We start from the raw sequence: 12,969 nt of genomic DNA, 5'->3' as shown, positions 1-12,969 counted from the left end.
ATTTCTTTCTTTCTCTTTTTTTTCTTTTCGTCTTCATTACATTTCACATCAATCTGTTCTTTTTACCGTATTATCAAATAATTATTTTCTTAGTTCCTATGGTCTTCGTTGAGAGTATAGTACTAAAAAAATATCTTGTGATAAGGTAAGAGAAGTAATGGCATGTGGCAAAATGCGAATCTTGGATTTAAGTGTTTGTGTCTTCTTCTTCGTTCTCGAATGTGACACCAAAAAAAAACAAGAATATATATTTTTTTTTTTTGGTAAGGAAAAAACAAGAATATTTAGTAGGCCTAAAGGATCGTTATCTAAGCCTATAGCCCAAAACGAATATGATACAGTAAAGTTCTACATGTTACTATGGCACCAAAGAATTACTACATTTGATGATGAGCTGAATGAGGAAATAACAGTGAGAATGGCTAGTGTTTAAGGGTTGTTGAGTCATTCCCAAAAAGAAACAAAAAGGATACTCGATATAACAAGTTACACACACACACACACACACACCATAAGACAAAAAGGAGCCACAACCCTTTTAACATAAGCTAAATAACCGTTCAAATGATGGCTTAAACACAAACCAAAGCAATAGTACAAGGAACCTAAAAACATCGAAATCACTCCATAAGCAGAAATTTTCTTACTTTCAGATTAAGGAGAAACTCCTGCGTTTGCAAACTTTGCCATGAAATTAAATTTCTTGATACTCAATTTCATCTCCTGAACAAGCAATGCTTTCCATTCGTCGATTAGCTCTTTTCTTCTTTCAGCTCCAACGTTTTCCAAATTCTGACGCAGCAACTTTTGCTGATACTTACTACAGTTTTTATAAAATGTATCTGCCTCAAGTATCTCCAGCAGAACACCCACCTCACCCACACCATCTTCTTTACTCTTATCTTTCTCACCATTTTTAGCTAAACTTTGAAACGATATCACAGACTCGAGTGTATCCTCCATAACACCTAACTCATCCGCACCATCCTCTTCAATCATCTCTTGCTCACCATTATCATCAATCTCGTTACTCACCTGCTCTTGCTCAGCACAAGGCACATCCTTATCCTCTTGCTCAGCACAAGGCACATCTTCATCCTCTTGCTCAGCACAAGGCACATCCTTATCCTTTTGCTCAGCACAAGGCACATCCTTATCCTCTTGCTCAGCACAAGGCACGTCCTTACTCAGAACAAGAAACCAAGATCAATAATTCATTAAGCATTAGTAAAATACAAGTTTTAAGCATTAGAAACAGAACAAATACACTCACCTTGGCTTGGTCCAATTTCCCTTTCTCACCATTATCAATTTCTACACTCACCCGCTCTTGCTCCGCACAAGGCATATTCTCTTGCTCCCCAGAAGGAACATCCTTATTCAAAACAAGATCATTAAAAGTCATTACACATTAGTAACACAACTTAATTTTCTAAATCATGTTCTGAGATAGTAGCAAAGGAGATTGGTGGTAGAAACAGAACGAACACACACTCACCTTAGCTTGGTCCATATCCTCACTAGAAACAGCATCTTCAGTTTCACTTTTGGCCCAAATCATCATTGACAATTTGAAGATTTCATCATCATCAGTATCAGTAAAAGAAACATCTTTCCCATCGTTAGATCTCTCCTGATTGTCTATAAACTTTCTCTTCAACCTCTTCACCTTATCGATGAACTGCTTCTTCGAAAAGTTCGCTTCTACATTATCTTTTATATAAAGGTACAACGCAGCCCAGTCGGATCCGTAACTCGATTTCGTTTCGATTTCATAGTCCACAATACCCTATTTCACACAAACACAAAACAGTAAAACAAAAGAAGAGTATAAAGTAGTAGACACAACCTGAGCCAACAGAGAGAGTTTACTAACCCCGAGAATGACAAGCTCATCGTTTTTAGACCAGTTCATCTTTGAAGCAGAGGAAGGTTTCAATGTAGTAGTTGTCGTCGTCGTCTTTAGTTGCTTTCTCGTCCTGTGCATCGCCTCGACGTCATCGTCACGTTTCCTCGTGAGGGAGTCATCCGAGCTGGAGTTGCTATGATCACCAAATCTCTTCGTAGCAACCATTCTTGATCGATGAACAAAGATCGAAACTTTGGGTGTAAGAAAACTAAAAACCCTAGCTTTTTCTCAAACTGAGAATTGCGTCTCTCTATCTCTCTATTTAAAACCCCTCATCAGAGACGAAGGCAAAGCACAAAACTTTTTCTTTATTGTTCGGCGACGATTGATGTTCTCCAGGCGTAGGAGAAGTCGGAGAGTCCAAAACGTATAATGACTAAACTACCCTTTACCCGTTCCCAAATCACAAGCAAACCCTTGAAAATTCAATTTGAGATTGTGTCCTTCTTGAGGTCTCATGACATAAACGATCGAGAACATTTTGCTCTGGTCTTTGATTAGTTGGCTAAGATATGTTCAGGTTTTAGTAAACTTTGACAACAACAACAACAACAAAAAAAGAAAAAAAAAAAGGTTTTATGCCTAACCTCAAAGATTACAAAGTTTTTGGAATCGTTTAGTCTACAAAAATTCAATAATATTATAACCATAATTACAATGCTAAGATATATATTGATCTTTATTATACATTCACACAAGGGAGTGTGGACAGCTATACAAAAAGAAGTTGGAGGATCAGAGAGAGTCTTGGTTAAAGAGGTTATAACCTGAAATGAGGGAACTGAAAGCAAAGGCAAGGAAGGCTAAGAAGGACATAGCAATTGAGGCACTCGCCATCTCTGTGAATTGGTCTTTTCCCCAGTTTGAAACCCAATCATCAACGCGAGTCACTGCTGCTGTTGATGCAGACATAAGCAGATATGCCAGTACCTGATAGCACAACACCAAAAAAAAAAAAAGCAACTACGCTTCTTCAGAACACAAACCTTTCATATTCATAATTCGATCTGCGTTTATGTATGCTTTTTAAATGTATTGCAGTAGACTTAAGGGAGCTTGGGGATTTTTACAAAAAAATAAGCTTAGGAGATTTCAAACAAATACGGCAGTCATTTTCACCATGTTTTCCTTAACTCTAAGATAAATCCTATTCCACATATGTTATATGTTAACACAGCTTTCAGAACAAAAGTTGATATGAGTGTAACAATATTGGACTTTGACCACAAAGTGTTCTTCTTTGACTCACAGGAGACAAGGTCAAACCAGCTGAAAGTGCAAGTCAAAACAAGTCTTCTCAGTTCTCATCACCGAAGTGCAACTAAGTTGATCATAAAAGAACGAAAGTAACAAAAGAATACCATAGAGAGTATACAAGATAAGGCACTTTAGAATGGCGAGTAAGAGTAAGTTGATGACTTGCCTGATCTATGATGAACTCAAACAGAGGTCGAAGGTGGTGGCTAATCAAGTGCTTTTCTTTGACCAGATGGTACGCTAAGTCACATGCCTGGAAACTAGCATAAATAAAAGCAACCACGTTCACAGACAGACAAAACCTGCCACCAGATACCAGAAGGTAACACATAGATATCAGTATAGTCTCAAAATCAAATCATAATAGTTCAACCAAAACATAAGACTTGGATCACACAAACTGCTTATCAAATACCAAACACTAGTGATTCAGCTTGAACATTTTAAACCCCTAAACCCTAAAACTAAACCATGAACCTAGATTCAAGAAACATCACCATCTAAACAAGAGAAGAAGCACAAACACAAAAAGAATCATACCTGTACTCCTTGTAACGATCGAAAGAATCACCACTCCAACCTTGAGTTCTATCAGCAGCCATGATTGAGAAGGAAATCAAAGCCAACACAACCTCACTTAACCGAAACCCTAAAGCTGAATACTTTACAACCTCTTCCCTCCTAGACCTTCTCAAGATAGCCGAAACAGCTCCAGATCGTTGCCCACTACTTCTCCCAGAACCAACCCTCGCACTCTTCCTCGTCGTCACCGTAGGAGGAACCACTTCTTTAACAGAGCGATTGTGATTGTGATTGTGAACCACCACAATCGGAGATGGGGTCTCCTCAATCTTCAAATGATTTTGGTTTCTCCTACTCTCGGGTTTACATTTCTCATCTTCCTTCTCCGATTCACTGGAATGATCAAGAGAATGTGGCGGCGATGGAGACGAAGAGAAGTGACCAGTGGAGTTATCGAAAGCTACTATAGCCATTGAAGTATCAGACGGAGGTGGAGATTTCACCGTGGAAATTGAAGACGGAGACATCGACGGTGTCGTCTTAGTCGGAGATCTCATCGGAAAAAAACAAACCTTTGAAAACGAGTTTGAGGATTTAAACAAAACACAAAATCGAATTTAGGAAAAAAGCGTGAAATTGAAGCGAAAAAGGAACAAAACAAAAGTGGAAAAGTCATTATGAGAATCAAACAAAGCAAGAAAGACTTTGCAAGATTCTGTCTTTTTGCCCCTTATGGTTTTGGTCTTTTTAGTATATTGCCCCATTAGTTTTTAATTTTGATAATTCGTACCTACAGTTTTCGGATTATACTGTTTTGTAGTTTTGTTTTTCAATATTCTGCCCCTAAATTTTTGACTTTTCTATTTGTGCCCCTTGGTTTTTACTCTAGCTAATAAATGGCTTGGTCGGAATTTGATTTAATGTTAGCTTCGTATAAAATGTGCGCGCAAGGGATACATCGTTATAAAGACTAATCATTAATCTCATACATCATTATAATGAAAATAGTGTTGAATATATTTTGATCTATTTACTTCAAAAATGTGAATCAGGTAGAAGAAGAGAAAACACAGAACGCCATGCTTGGTCAGTGATATGAACATTGTCCCAAAAGAAGAATGATTTTGGATCTTTGCAAAGAGTGAACAACTTTTCACCATGTATGCCTACATCGCCACAAGATTTGCCTCGTTCTGTTGGACAACATGCCTTCAATGGTTCCGGAAATCTCGAAACTCCTGCCCAAATTAAAACATTCGTATACACACCTCATTAGCATATCAAGTTGTGTTTGGACTTTGTATAGAGATCTAGACGATGCTACTCTATCATCCGTAATAACTCGTATGTTTTTATAATAAAAAATAAGGTACCTGGAACTCCTTTGTTCTTGAATATGGTCACAAAAGCATTGTAGAGATCAAACACGAGGAAACTGTTATCATTACTGTTAATCTTCTTATCGTTTAGTTTGATCAGTCCTTCACGGAGAAGACTGTTGTGAAGGTACGTCGAGGTGTCATAGGTGTCACAGCCCCCTTTAGGAGTGGCAAGCTTTGGCAAACATTTCTGCGGTGGGGATAAAGCCACCAAAACCTTTCTTACTCCTAAATCCTTAATTCTCTTCACATCCAACAAAATCTGTTTCACAACTCTCCTTATGAGTGCTGGACGACCCTGCCATGCACATTTTATATTTTGTAGATGGACTCTTAGAAAAAATAGTCAACAAAATAGTTTAAATTTTTAAATATTTTGTAGATAGACTCTTAGAAAAAAATAGTCAACAAAATAGTTTAAATTTTTAAATATTTTGTAGATAGACTCTTAGAAAAAAATAGTCAACAAAATAGTTTAAATTCCTAACTATACTTTAAACTCCAAAAGCTCAACTTTGAATGTAAGATCCTAAATCATAGCATATATTGTCTGATTTGACCACCAATCAATTGAAAAAGAGACGATTTTTATACCTGTTCGGAACCGTTGCGTCTGTTGTAAGTAAGGTAGTCATTGCCTACGATGCTGAAAAAAGCGACGGAGGAGTTGAGTTCGGCCGATGAATAAACTTTTCTCCGGATGAGTTGTTCTAACGAATCGATCTGCACACTTGCGTTAGGAACTGTTTTGAAAATTGTGTCAAAGACGCCGGCTCCACCGAATGCGAAATTCATTCCTCTTTTGACTGCATGTCTCGGTCGTCCGAATCTGCCCCATTTGTATGCACACGGCGTTCGAAGTCCAATATACTTGGCTACATGTATATAATATGAGTCCAAAGTAAATAATTACTGATAATATATGCTTTTCTACGCAAATAAATAATAACGCGGTTTTATTTCTGTGTTCATGTCTACGAATTCAAAAATGTAGATTAAAAACACATATGTAATATTTTTTGCAAATAGCTAATGATTTTGCATTTTGTGCGAGTAAAAACGTTAAAATTAAAAATTATGTTTCATGTAGTAAATATTTAGAAACAAACTATAATGAACTTGATTACGAATACAATTTAACCGCTATAAATTAATATTTCAATAAATCACTACATTTCGTCAGTTCCAGATTGATTTTTCGGACTAATTAATATATCAATAAATAAAAACTATAGGACTTAATTACGCACATTATAGTCAGTTCAAACTATAATCAAACACGCAACCACAATCACAGGTGTAGTTTGGTATGTGATTTTTATTGGCAAAAAAAGAACTTCATACCGAGATAATCAGTGGAGACACGACCATCGGTGAACCGACCAGTAGGCCTTCCCGGGAAAGTGATTCCGTTGGGAAACTTCCACGAGGAAGTGATCATAGCAGGTGTGTTTCCGGTGTCAGCGAACGAGTCTCCGAACACAAACAACGTTTTAGGTTTGAAACCAAAAATGCCACCTTCTCGTGGCTTCAGGCTAGATGGAGAAATTGAACCTCTCACCTTGTAATCTAGAACGATTAAGAAACAACAACAAATATGAATTAAACTAATATACAGATTAATTAAGCAGATCAAGAAGAAGAAAGTAAAAGCTATATATATATTATATATATATATATGTGTGTACCTGATAGAAGAATCAGACACAAGAAAAGAAACCAAGGAGTGAGTTTAGATATTTTCATCATGATTGTCAAAATTGTTTTGTTTATGCATGGAATAGGTATGAAACTGCTTGAACGTATATATAGGTAATCGAGGAGATAGCCAGTTTGCGTGTGAGTCTTATTAGATTTTTATTTTGGCTTACGGTTTAACAATTTTAGCCGTTTCCATGCATTGAATAAATTGTGTTTCTTAAAGAAACATATTGTGTGTCACCGTTTCACGTTGTAGATATTTTTCCTTATTAATTTCTTGCCATTTTTATTGAAGATTTTTTTTTTGTTTCTTAGCACAAGTTTTAAGTTTGGTTTATGAAATATGCAATATATTGTACTAGATATTTTTATTGTTCTGAAGATTTTGTTCAAACATTTCTAACTATCACCTAATATGAACAAACCAAAAAAAGTAATATTTCCTCTATTATTTGACAAAAAGAAACATAAACTTTTTGTTCATTTGTATGACTTTCCTTCATCCAATTAAAACTCTTAAATTATAAATATGTTTTGCTAAGATTAATATGAAATATATTTGAAGTATTAATTTGTATCTAGTTTTTTGTTTATGTGAGTCTTCCTGATCAAGTGGTGATTTAAAGATAAAAATGCTTTTAGACATTTCATGTTATTTGGACCCAATGTAAACAGAAAGGGAATAATTGTTTGACGAGAAGTAGTTAATTTGTATTATTAGTCATCTTTATTTGATAAAAATGATGAAAAAAATGAAATACATATTTTGTGTAGAGTATAATTATTCAACTAGTTGAGAACTCTAACTATCCATCTACTAAAACTTTCGAAGTGTGTTTTGATTTCTTTTTAATTAATTATATAACTTGACCTTTTGTTTTATACAGCTCAAAATATTTGAAAATAAATATATTAGCATAGAATTTCTAGTTGAACAACATATTTCGGACTGATCCAAAATACTGAAAAGGAAAAAAACATGCATAAAAAGTTAAAAAACGAATTATCGAAAGATTTGTAAAACACCGGCCACATGGTATATTCCCGAATACTCCAAAATCCTAGGTCATGTTCTTGTCTACCTAGATCCCAAAACTTACGTACCTTCGGAAACCTCTACCTTGTTCATACCATTTGCGCAATTTTTATGGTTCATGGACTGGTGGCGGATTGCACGAGAAAAAAAAAAAAAAAAAAGACTGGTGGCGGATTGTGTTTGCTATATTGGATGGGTTTTTGCGAGATCATCACAAATGTACTTGTGGGTAGGGTGAATGACTTTGCTGATATACATTTTTTTTTTTTTTTGCTATTGAGGCAAAAATGCAAAATATTTTCAAATATGGCACATATATATGTTTAAGGCAATTTGGGTTGTTTTTTTCCATGCAACCTTGATCACTGATTGTGCATATTTGATAGCATGCGTAATTGGGGAGACTAGTTGGACCTTTAAAGCTATCTTTAGGCGCATGAACCTCGAGTAATTCTAGACTAGTTGGCTGACCATTTAGATAAAAATAAGCCCACACATTCGAAACTAGTGGATGCATCTTCGTCCTTAACGGTATGAATCCGACCTTATGTAATGACTAAAAAAGCTCACAAACATTTTGAGCTTAATGTCCACATATCAAATATCCAACTCTGAACGGCTCGACTAAACCGGTTAAAAGGTTATTAGAATTTAAACCGCCTTTAATCTGTCGGTAACTCGGTTATAAACAAATTCTCAGAAAGAGCGAGACACAGTTTTATATATGTTCTTTCTTTTTTTCCCCCTTTTTACACAAGCAAAAGCCACACAATTTATAATTAAAAAAAAAAACTTTAATTTCTTTCGATAGGAAAAAAAAAAAGAAAAAGAGAAAATAATTGAAAGTTCATGACGAAACCATCTCAGCCTTAATCGCGTGACACGTGTGCGTTCATAATACAAAAAAGTATTTTGTAAACATAAATGAACGGCTGAGATGCACCGAGAACAATCTCAGGGTAAATTACGCAAATCGCGGTCAACGGCTCCTCCTCCTCCGCTGCCTGCTCCGATTCATATCTTCTGAAGCTTCGCCGCAACGACCAACGGATTAGCTTTCTTGATCTCCTCACGACCCGCAGATTTGAAATCGAACGTACAACCGTGAACCTCAGGGTACCTATGAATCCCACAAAAAGTCGTACCACACCGACACATAAACCCGGTTAACCCGACACGTTTCCTACACACGGTGCACCGGTTCGGCCGTTGCTGCTGCTGGTTCTTGTGACTCTCCGTCGGCGTTTGGATGGCGTTCTTCTTCTTCTCATCCGTCTTCGTCGGGATCGTGATCTCTAATTCCTCCGCGTAGTTATCGTGAAGGACAGGTGCGATCACCAAAGGAGGAGGGGAGAGAGATGACTCGACGGTTGATATCATGGAAGCTTGTTGTTGTTGTTTGAGACAGAGATCGCCGTAACAGTTTGAACAGAGATTCATCGTTGTTGAGCTTCCGAAGAAACCACAGTTGTTTACACATAGACGGTGTCCTTCTGGTGTCTCGCATCTATGTTCCTCCGCCATAATATTATATCTTTCGACAATTTTTAAAAAAAGACACAGATCTTTGTAGGAAGAAGAAGTAATCAAATCTGAAACAGAACACACAGAACAAAAAAAAAGATTAGGTAAAATGGTCACCGAGAGAGTTTTTGCAAGAAATGTTTCCTGCGTTTTCTCTCGGTAACCAAAAACAGAGATATGAAAAAAAAGAAAAACAAAACACGGCAAGAGAGATTGTGAAAAAAAACAAGATTTAAAAAGAGGAGAGAGATTTGGTTTTTATGTTGTTGTTGTTACCTGTTTGTTGGTTGATTCACTGGATTCTCTATAATGGGGTGAAACGGAGAGAGAGAGAGAGAGAGAGAGAGAGAGAGAGAGAGAGAGAGAGAGGAGAAGAGAAGAGAGAAGCAATATATATCATATGCTAAAACAGAGAGATGAAGACGATGATGATGATGGATGGAAGACAAATTAAAATTTATAAATCAATCTTTAATTCAATGATTTTTTTTCTTTTATTTGAGAGAGGTCTATTTTTTTCTATATAATAATGTTTTGTTTGTTTGTTTGTTTGGTGCCAAATTCTATTATTGATTTTCTTGAAACCGTGTTTCATGATATGATTTTTACCACAAAACTAGGAATCTTAATCTACAACACAAAATATTCAAAAGTCAAGACATTTTTCTTTCAATTTGGATCAAATTTTTTTGTTTTTACGATGGACGACTGTCTATGTAACTTTTTCTTTCTTCCTCTTAAGTGAAGAATAGTATAGTATGTGGTGAAACTAAAAGTTTATACGTTTTATATGTTGGAATTAATGTGTATGGATGTTACAAAATGTAGTATTGCGTGCAAAGAAAAATACATGAAAAAGACAGGTTGGAAGAGGAGCCAAATTTGAAGTATAGCCTTTCTTTCCTTGATCCACTAGTGATCTTATCTTCTAGCATCTCTCTCCTCTTCAGTCAGACTATATATTAGTAATATACTTGTGTATGTGCACATACCCTCCGATGTCACCACCATATGGGGCATACCATCAATAAAATTTGCCCACAATCGAATGATATTTCTTTTTGTTTTTTCCATTTTGGTAAAGTTATTATATATATCACTGTTGTTGATAGATACCAAGTTGCATTTTATCTAAGTCTTTGTCAAGGTGACTAGTTTCTTTATCACTATATACATTTTTAAGCCTTCATGTGATTTTACTAATATTGTAAGTTAGACAATTGCTTCTTTACAACTGGACTCTATAGATTTTTTTGAGTTTGTTTTTGTATTCATAATATTGAAACCGGTTCCATTGATCCGGTCTTTATATAATAGACACTAGGTAAAAACCCGCAATATGTGCGAGATAAAATAAAATTAGTGTTATAAGTAAAGTTATTATGGAGGATCTAAAATTTGTTTGTGTAAAAACTAAATATATAACCCTTGAAATTATGTTTAGATCAAACTACTATGTATCGACTAAATATATAATCCGTTCTTACTTCAATCTATGCAAGATTTTTTTTTGTGTAAAAATATGTTTCACCCGTGAAATATTAGATCAGTGACATTAAATAAGTCAATTGCCTATAATAATTATTATTGTGATAATTTATTTTGGAAAATTTATCTATGTGAATACTGAATAGTAATCAGTTTTTTTTTAAATAGGTGAATAAAATAGGGTTTTGAAAATGTTTTAGATCTAATAATGTTATAATAGTTAAATATGTTATAAAAATGATTAAAATTTATTTTAAAATAAAAATGTTTGATTTTTTTAATTAGTTTAAAAGAAATATTCCTTAATCATTTATGTGTAAATATTCATAAAAATGGGAGTAATAATGGAGGAGGTTGGGGGTTATATAACAATCGGCATAAATCCCCCAAGATTCTCTCGCCCGTCCCATGTTCCCACTTTACTTTCGAATTTTGTTGGTTTATGATTTCTATTGACATGTAACCCTCATTATTGGTTTTATGTCGGCTATAGTTTTATTTTCGTTTGTGTCTTTCTCTTTTATGATTCCACACAAAGTCTTTAATTTATCTGTACATGTGTTCGGGCAGATTTCTCTCAATCCTTCTGTATTTAAGGTGCATGCCTTGATTTAAATATGTCACGAGCATGCATTTGCTATTGGTTCAGGCCGGCCGGCCGTCCATAGTTATATTAGCAGGTCGTCTACAAAAAGATTACGTATGACCCTTTTATATGTGATTTTACATATTTAATTATGCCGTATATATTCTGAGAAAGAGGATACATACATTTTTGAGAAAAGAAAATACAAAATCTTTAGCCATGTGATGAGCATTCTTATGGTTTTTTGATAACTTTGATAGCACCATTGTTGATTCCGAGCATGTCGGCCACCAAAATTTTTTTTTCTTAATTATGAAAGGACTTATTTATATTTTGTATTGAGATGACTCATTGTTAGTAATTGAAAAAGATACTTCATGTCATCGTTGATCGTTCTTCCTTACTGCATGGTTTTTATAACATTTTTTTTCTTCTTTCTGACGTTTCTCACATTTCTTTTATCGTTCTTCCTTATGTTAGGAATGTAAGATTACTTTTAGGGTTGTTATGGAATAATGGATTTTAAAAAAAATTTGATGTATTTTGGAATCCAGCGTTATTCGATTAGATATTTGAAAAAGTACATTAAAATATGCAGTTATTGGATTATGTATTTATTTGATGGATTTTAGAATTCTTCAAAAACACTGTTATTCAATGTTCATTAGATTTAGTGTCATTTTAGATTTCATTGTATTTCACTCCAAAAAGATGAACAAACACAATCCCACATATTTCTCAGGTATTTCAATCTTTCTATCTTTCTCTCTTTTTTTCAAAATTGATTCAGGAGATTAATCTAAGAATTAAGAAATAAAATATAGCTCTGGCCAAAAGACCACTGTGATCTTTCATTTTGAGGCTTGACACAGTTTGCAGATCCTCAGATCTGATTCTGCCTATCAAATTCATTGTTTACACAATTTCACTGGTTTTTCTTCCATTTTTCTGTTTTTTTTTGTTTGAATAAGGTTCAGGATTAGAAACTCTTCTATCTCTGGTTTCATTTTGATTGAAGATGTTTGTTCCTCTTGTTTTTGTTTCATCTGATTGAAGAACATAGGAGAAATCACATCAAAAGGAAACCTTAAAAGATTGATATTTCATCTCAGATCCAAAAATTCAAAACTCGTAACAACGGAATCAAACAACAAGAATTTCCAGCGGAGATGCACCACCATAAATCAAGAAAAAACCCCAATCAGATCTCCAACTCAGATCGACAATGACCATAAAATATTGCCACAACATGTTTTTGTTTCATTTGATATAATTATGAGTAATTTATTTTCTTTTGATTTAATTTCAAATATAATAAAATCCACTTTTCAAATTCATTAGTAGTGTCATTCAAATCCACTAATAATGACAACAAATTCATGTTAAATGAATTAGAAAACTTTTAAATTCTAAAATCCACTAGTAATTAAAATCTATTAAAATCCGTCATTCAATAACACCGCCTTATGTTTGATCTACCTAAGCACAAAAAGATTAAGAGAGTATATGCAAGGGCACATATAGAATAATACCATATAGGCCCAAGATAGTTTGGGTTAAGGTTCTA

At 34.6% G+C, this 12,969-nt stretch overlaps 4 protein-coding genes across 4 annotated transcripts; all 4 read right to left on the bottom strand.

Moving 5' to 3' along the window:
• Positions 424 to 2,379, bottom strand: LOC104792409 (GLABROUS1 enhancer-binding protein-like 3). Its single transcript, XM_010518544.2, has 4 exons — positions 1,877 to 2,379; positions 1,499 to 1,789; positions 1,274 to 1,375; positions 424 to 1,182 (listed from the first exon to the last, which is right to left on the bottom strand). Exons 1-4 carry the CDS (start codon positions 2,072 to 2,074, stop codon positions 655 to 657), a joined length of 1,119 nt encoding a protein of 372 aa, XP_010516846.1. The 5' UTR covers positions 2,075 to 2,379; the 3' UTR covers positions 424 to 654.
• On the bottom strand, positions 2,469 to 4,350 carry LOC104792408 (CASP-like protein 4A3). The gene is made up of 3 exons (XM_010518543.2): positions 3,707 to 4,350; positions 3,333 to 3,468; positions 2,469 to 2,839 (listed from the first exon to the last, which is right to left on the bottom strand). The coding sequence occupies exons 1-3, from the start codon at positions 4,243 to 4,245 to the stop codon at positions 2,645 to 2,647; spliced, it is 870 nt and encodes a 289-aa protein (XP_010516845.1). The 5' UTR covers positions 4,246 to 4,350; the 3' UTR covers positions 2,469 to 2,644.
• LOC104699264 (GDSL esterase/lipase At2g36325-like) lies at positions 4,652 to 6,921 on the bottom strand. The gene is made up of 5 exons (XM_010414595.2): positions 6,756 to 6,921; positions 6,412 to 6,636; positions 5,662 to 5,942; positions 5,062 to 5,365; positions 4,652 to 4,926 (listed from the first exon to the last, which is right to left on the bottom strand). Exons 1-5 carry the CDS (start codon positions 6,814 to 6,816, stop codon positions 4,724 to 4,726), a joined length of 1,074 nt encoding a protein of 357 aa, XP_010412897.1. The 5' UTR covers positions 6,817 to 6,921; the 3' UTR covers positions 4,652 to 4,723.
• On the bottom strand, positions 8,492 to 9,719 carry LOC104792407 (zinc finger A20 and AN1 domain-containing stress-associated protein 4-like). The gene is made up of 2 exons (XM_010518542.2): positions 9,605 to 9,719; positions 8,492 to 9,396 (listed from the first exon to the last, which is right to left on the bottom strand). Exon 2 carries the CDS (start codon positions 9,326 to 9,328, stop codon positions 8,819 to 8,821), a length of 510 nt encoding a protein of 169 aa, XP_010516844.1. The 5' UTR covers positions 9,329 to 9,396; positions 9,605 to 9,719; the 3' UTR covers positions 8,492 to 8,818.

This window comes from Camelina sativa, chromosome 6 (assembly GCF_000633955.1).
Source record: "Camelina sativa cultivar DH55 chromosome 6, Cs, whole genome shotgun sequence".
Classification (NCBI taxonomy): Eukaryota; Viridiplantae; Streptophyta; class Magnoliopsida; order Brassicales; family Brassicaceae; genus Camelina; species Camelina sativa.
The sequence above is the reverse complement of the archived record's forward strand: the minus strand, read 5'-3'. Positions and strand labels throughout refer to the sequence as shown.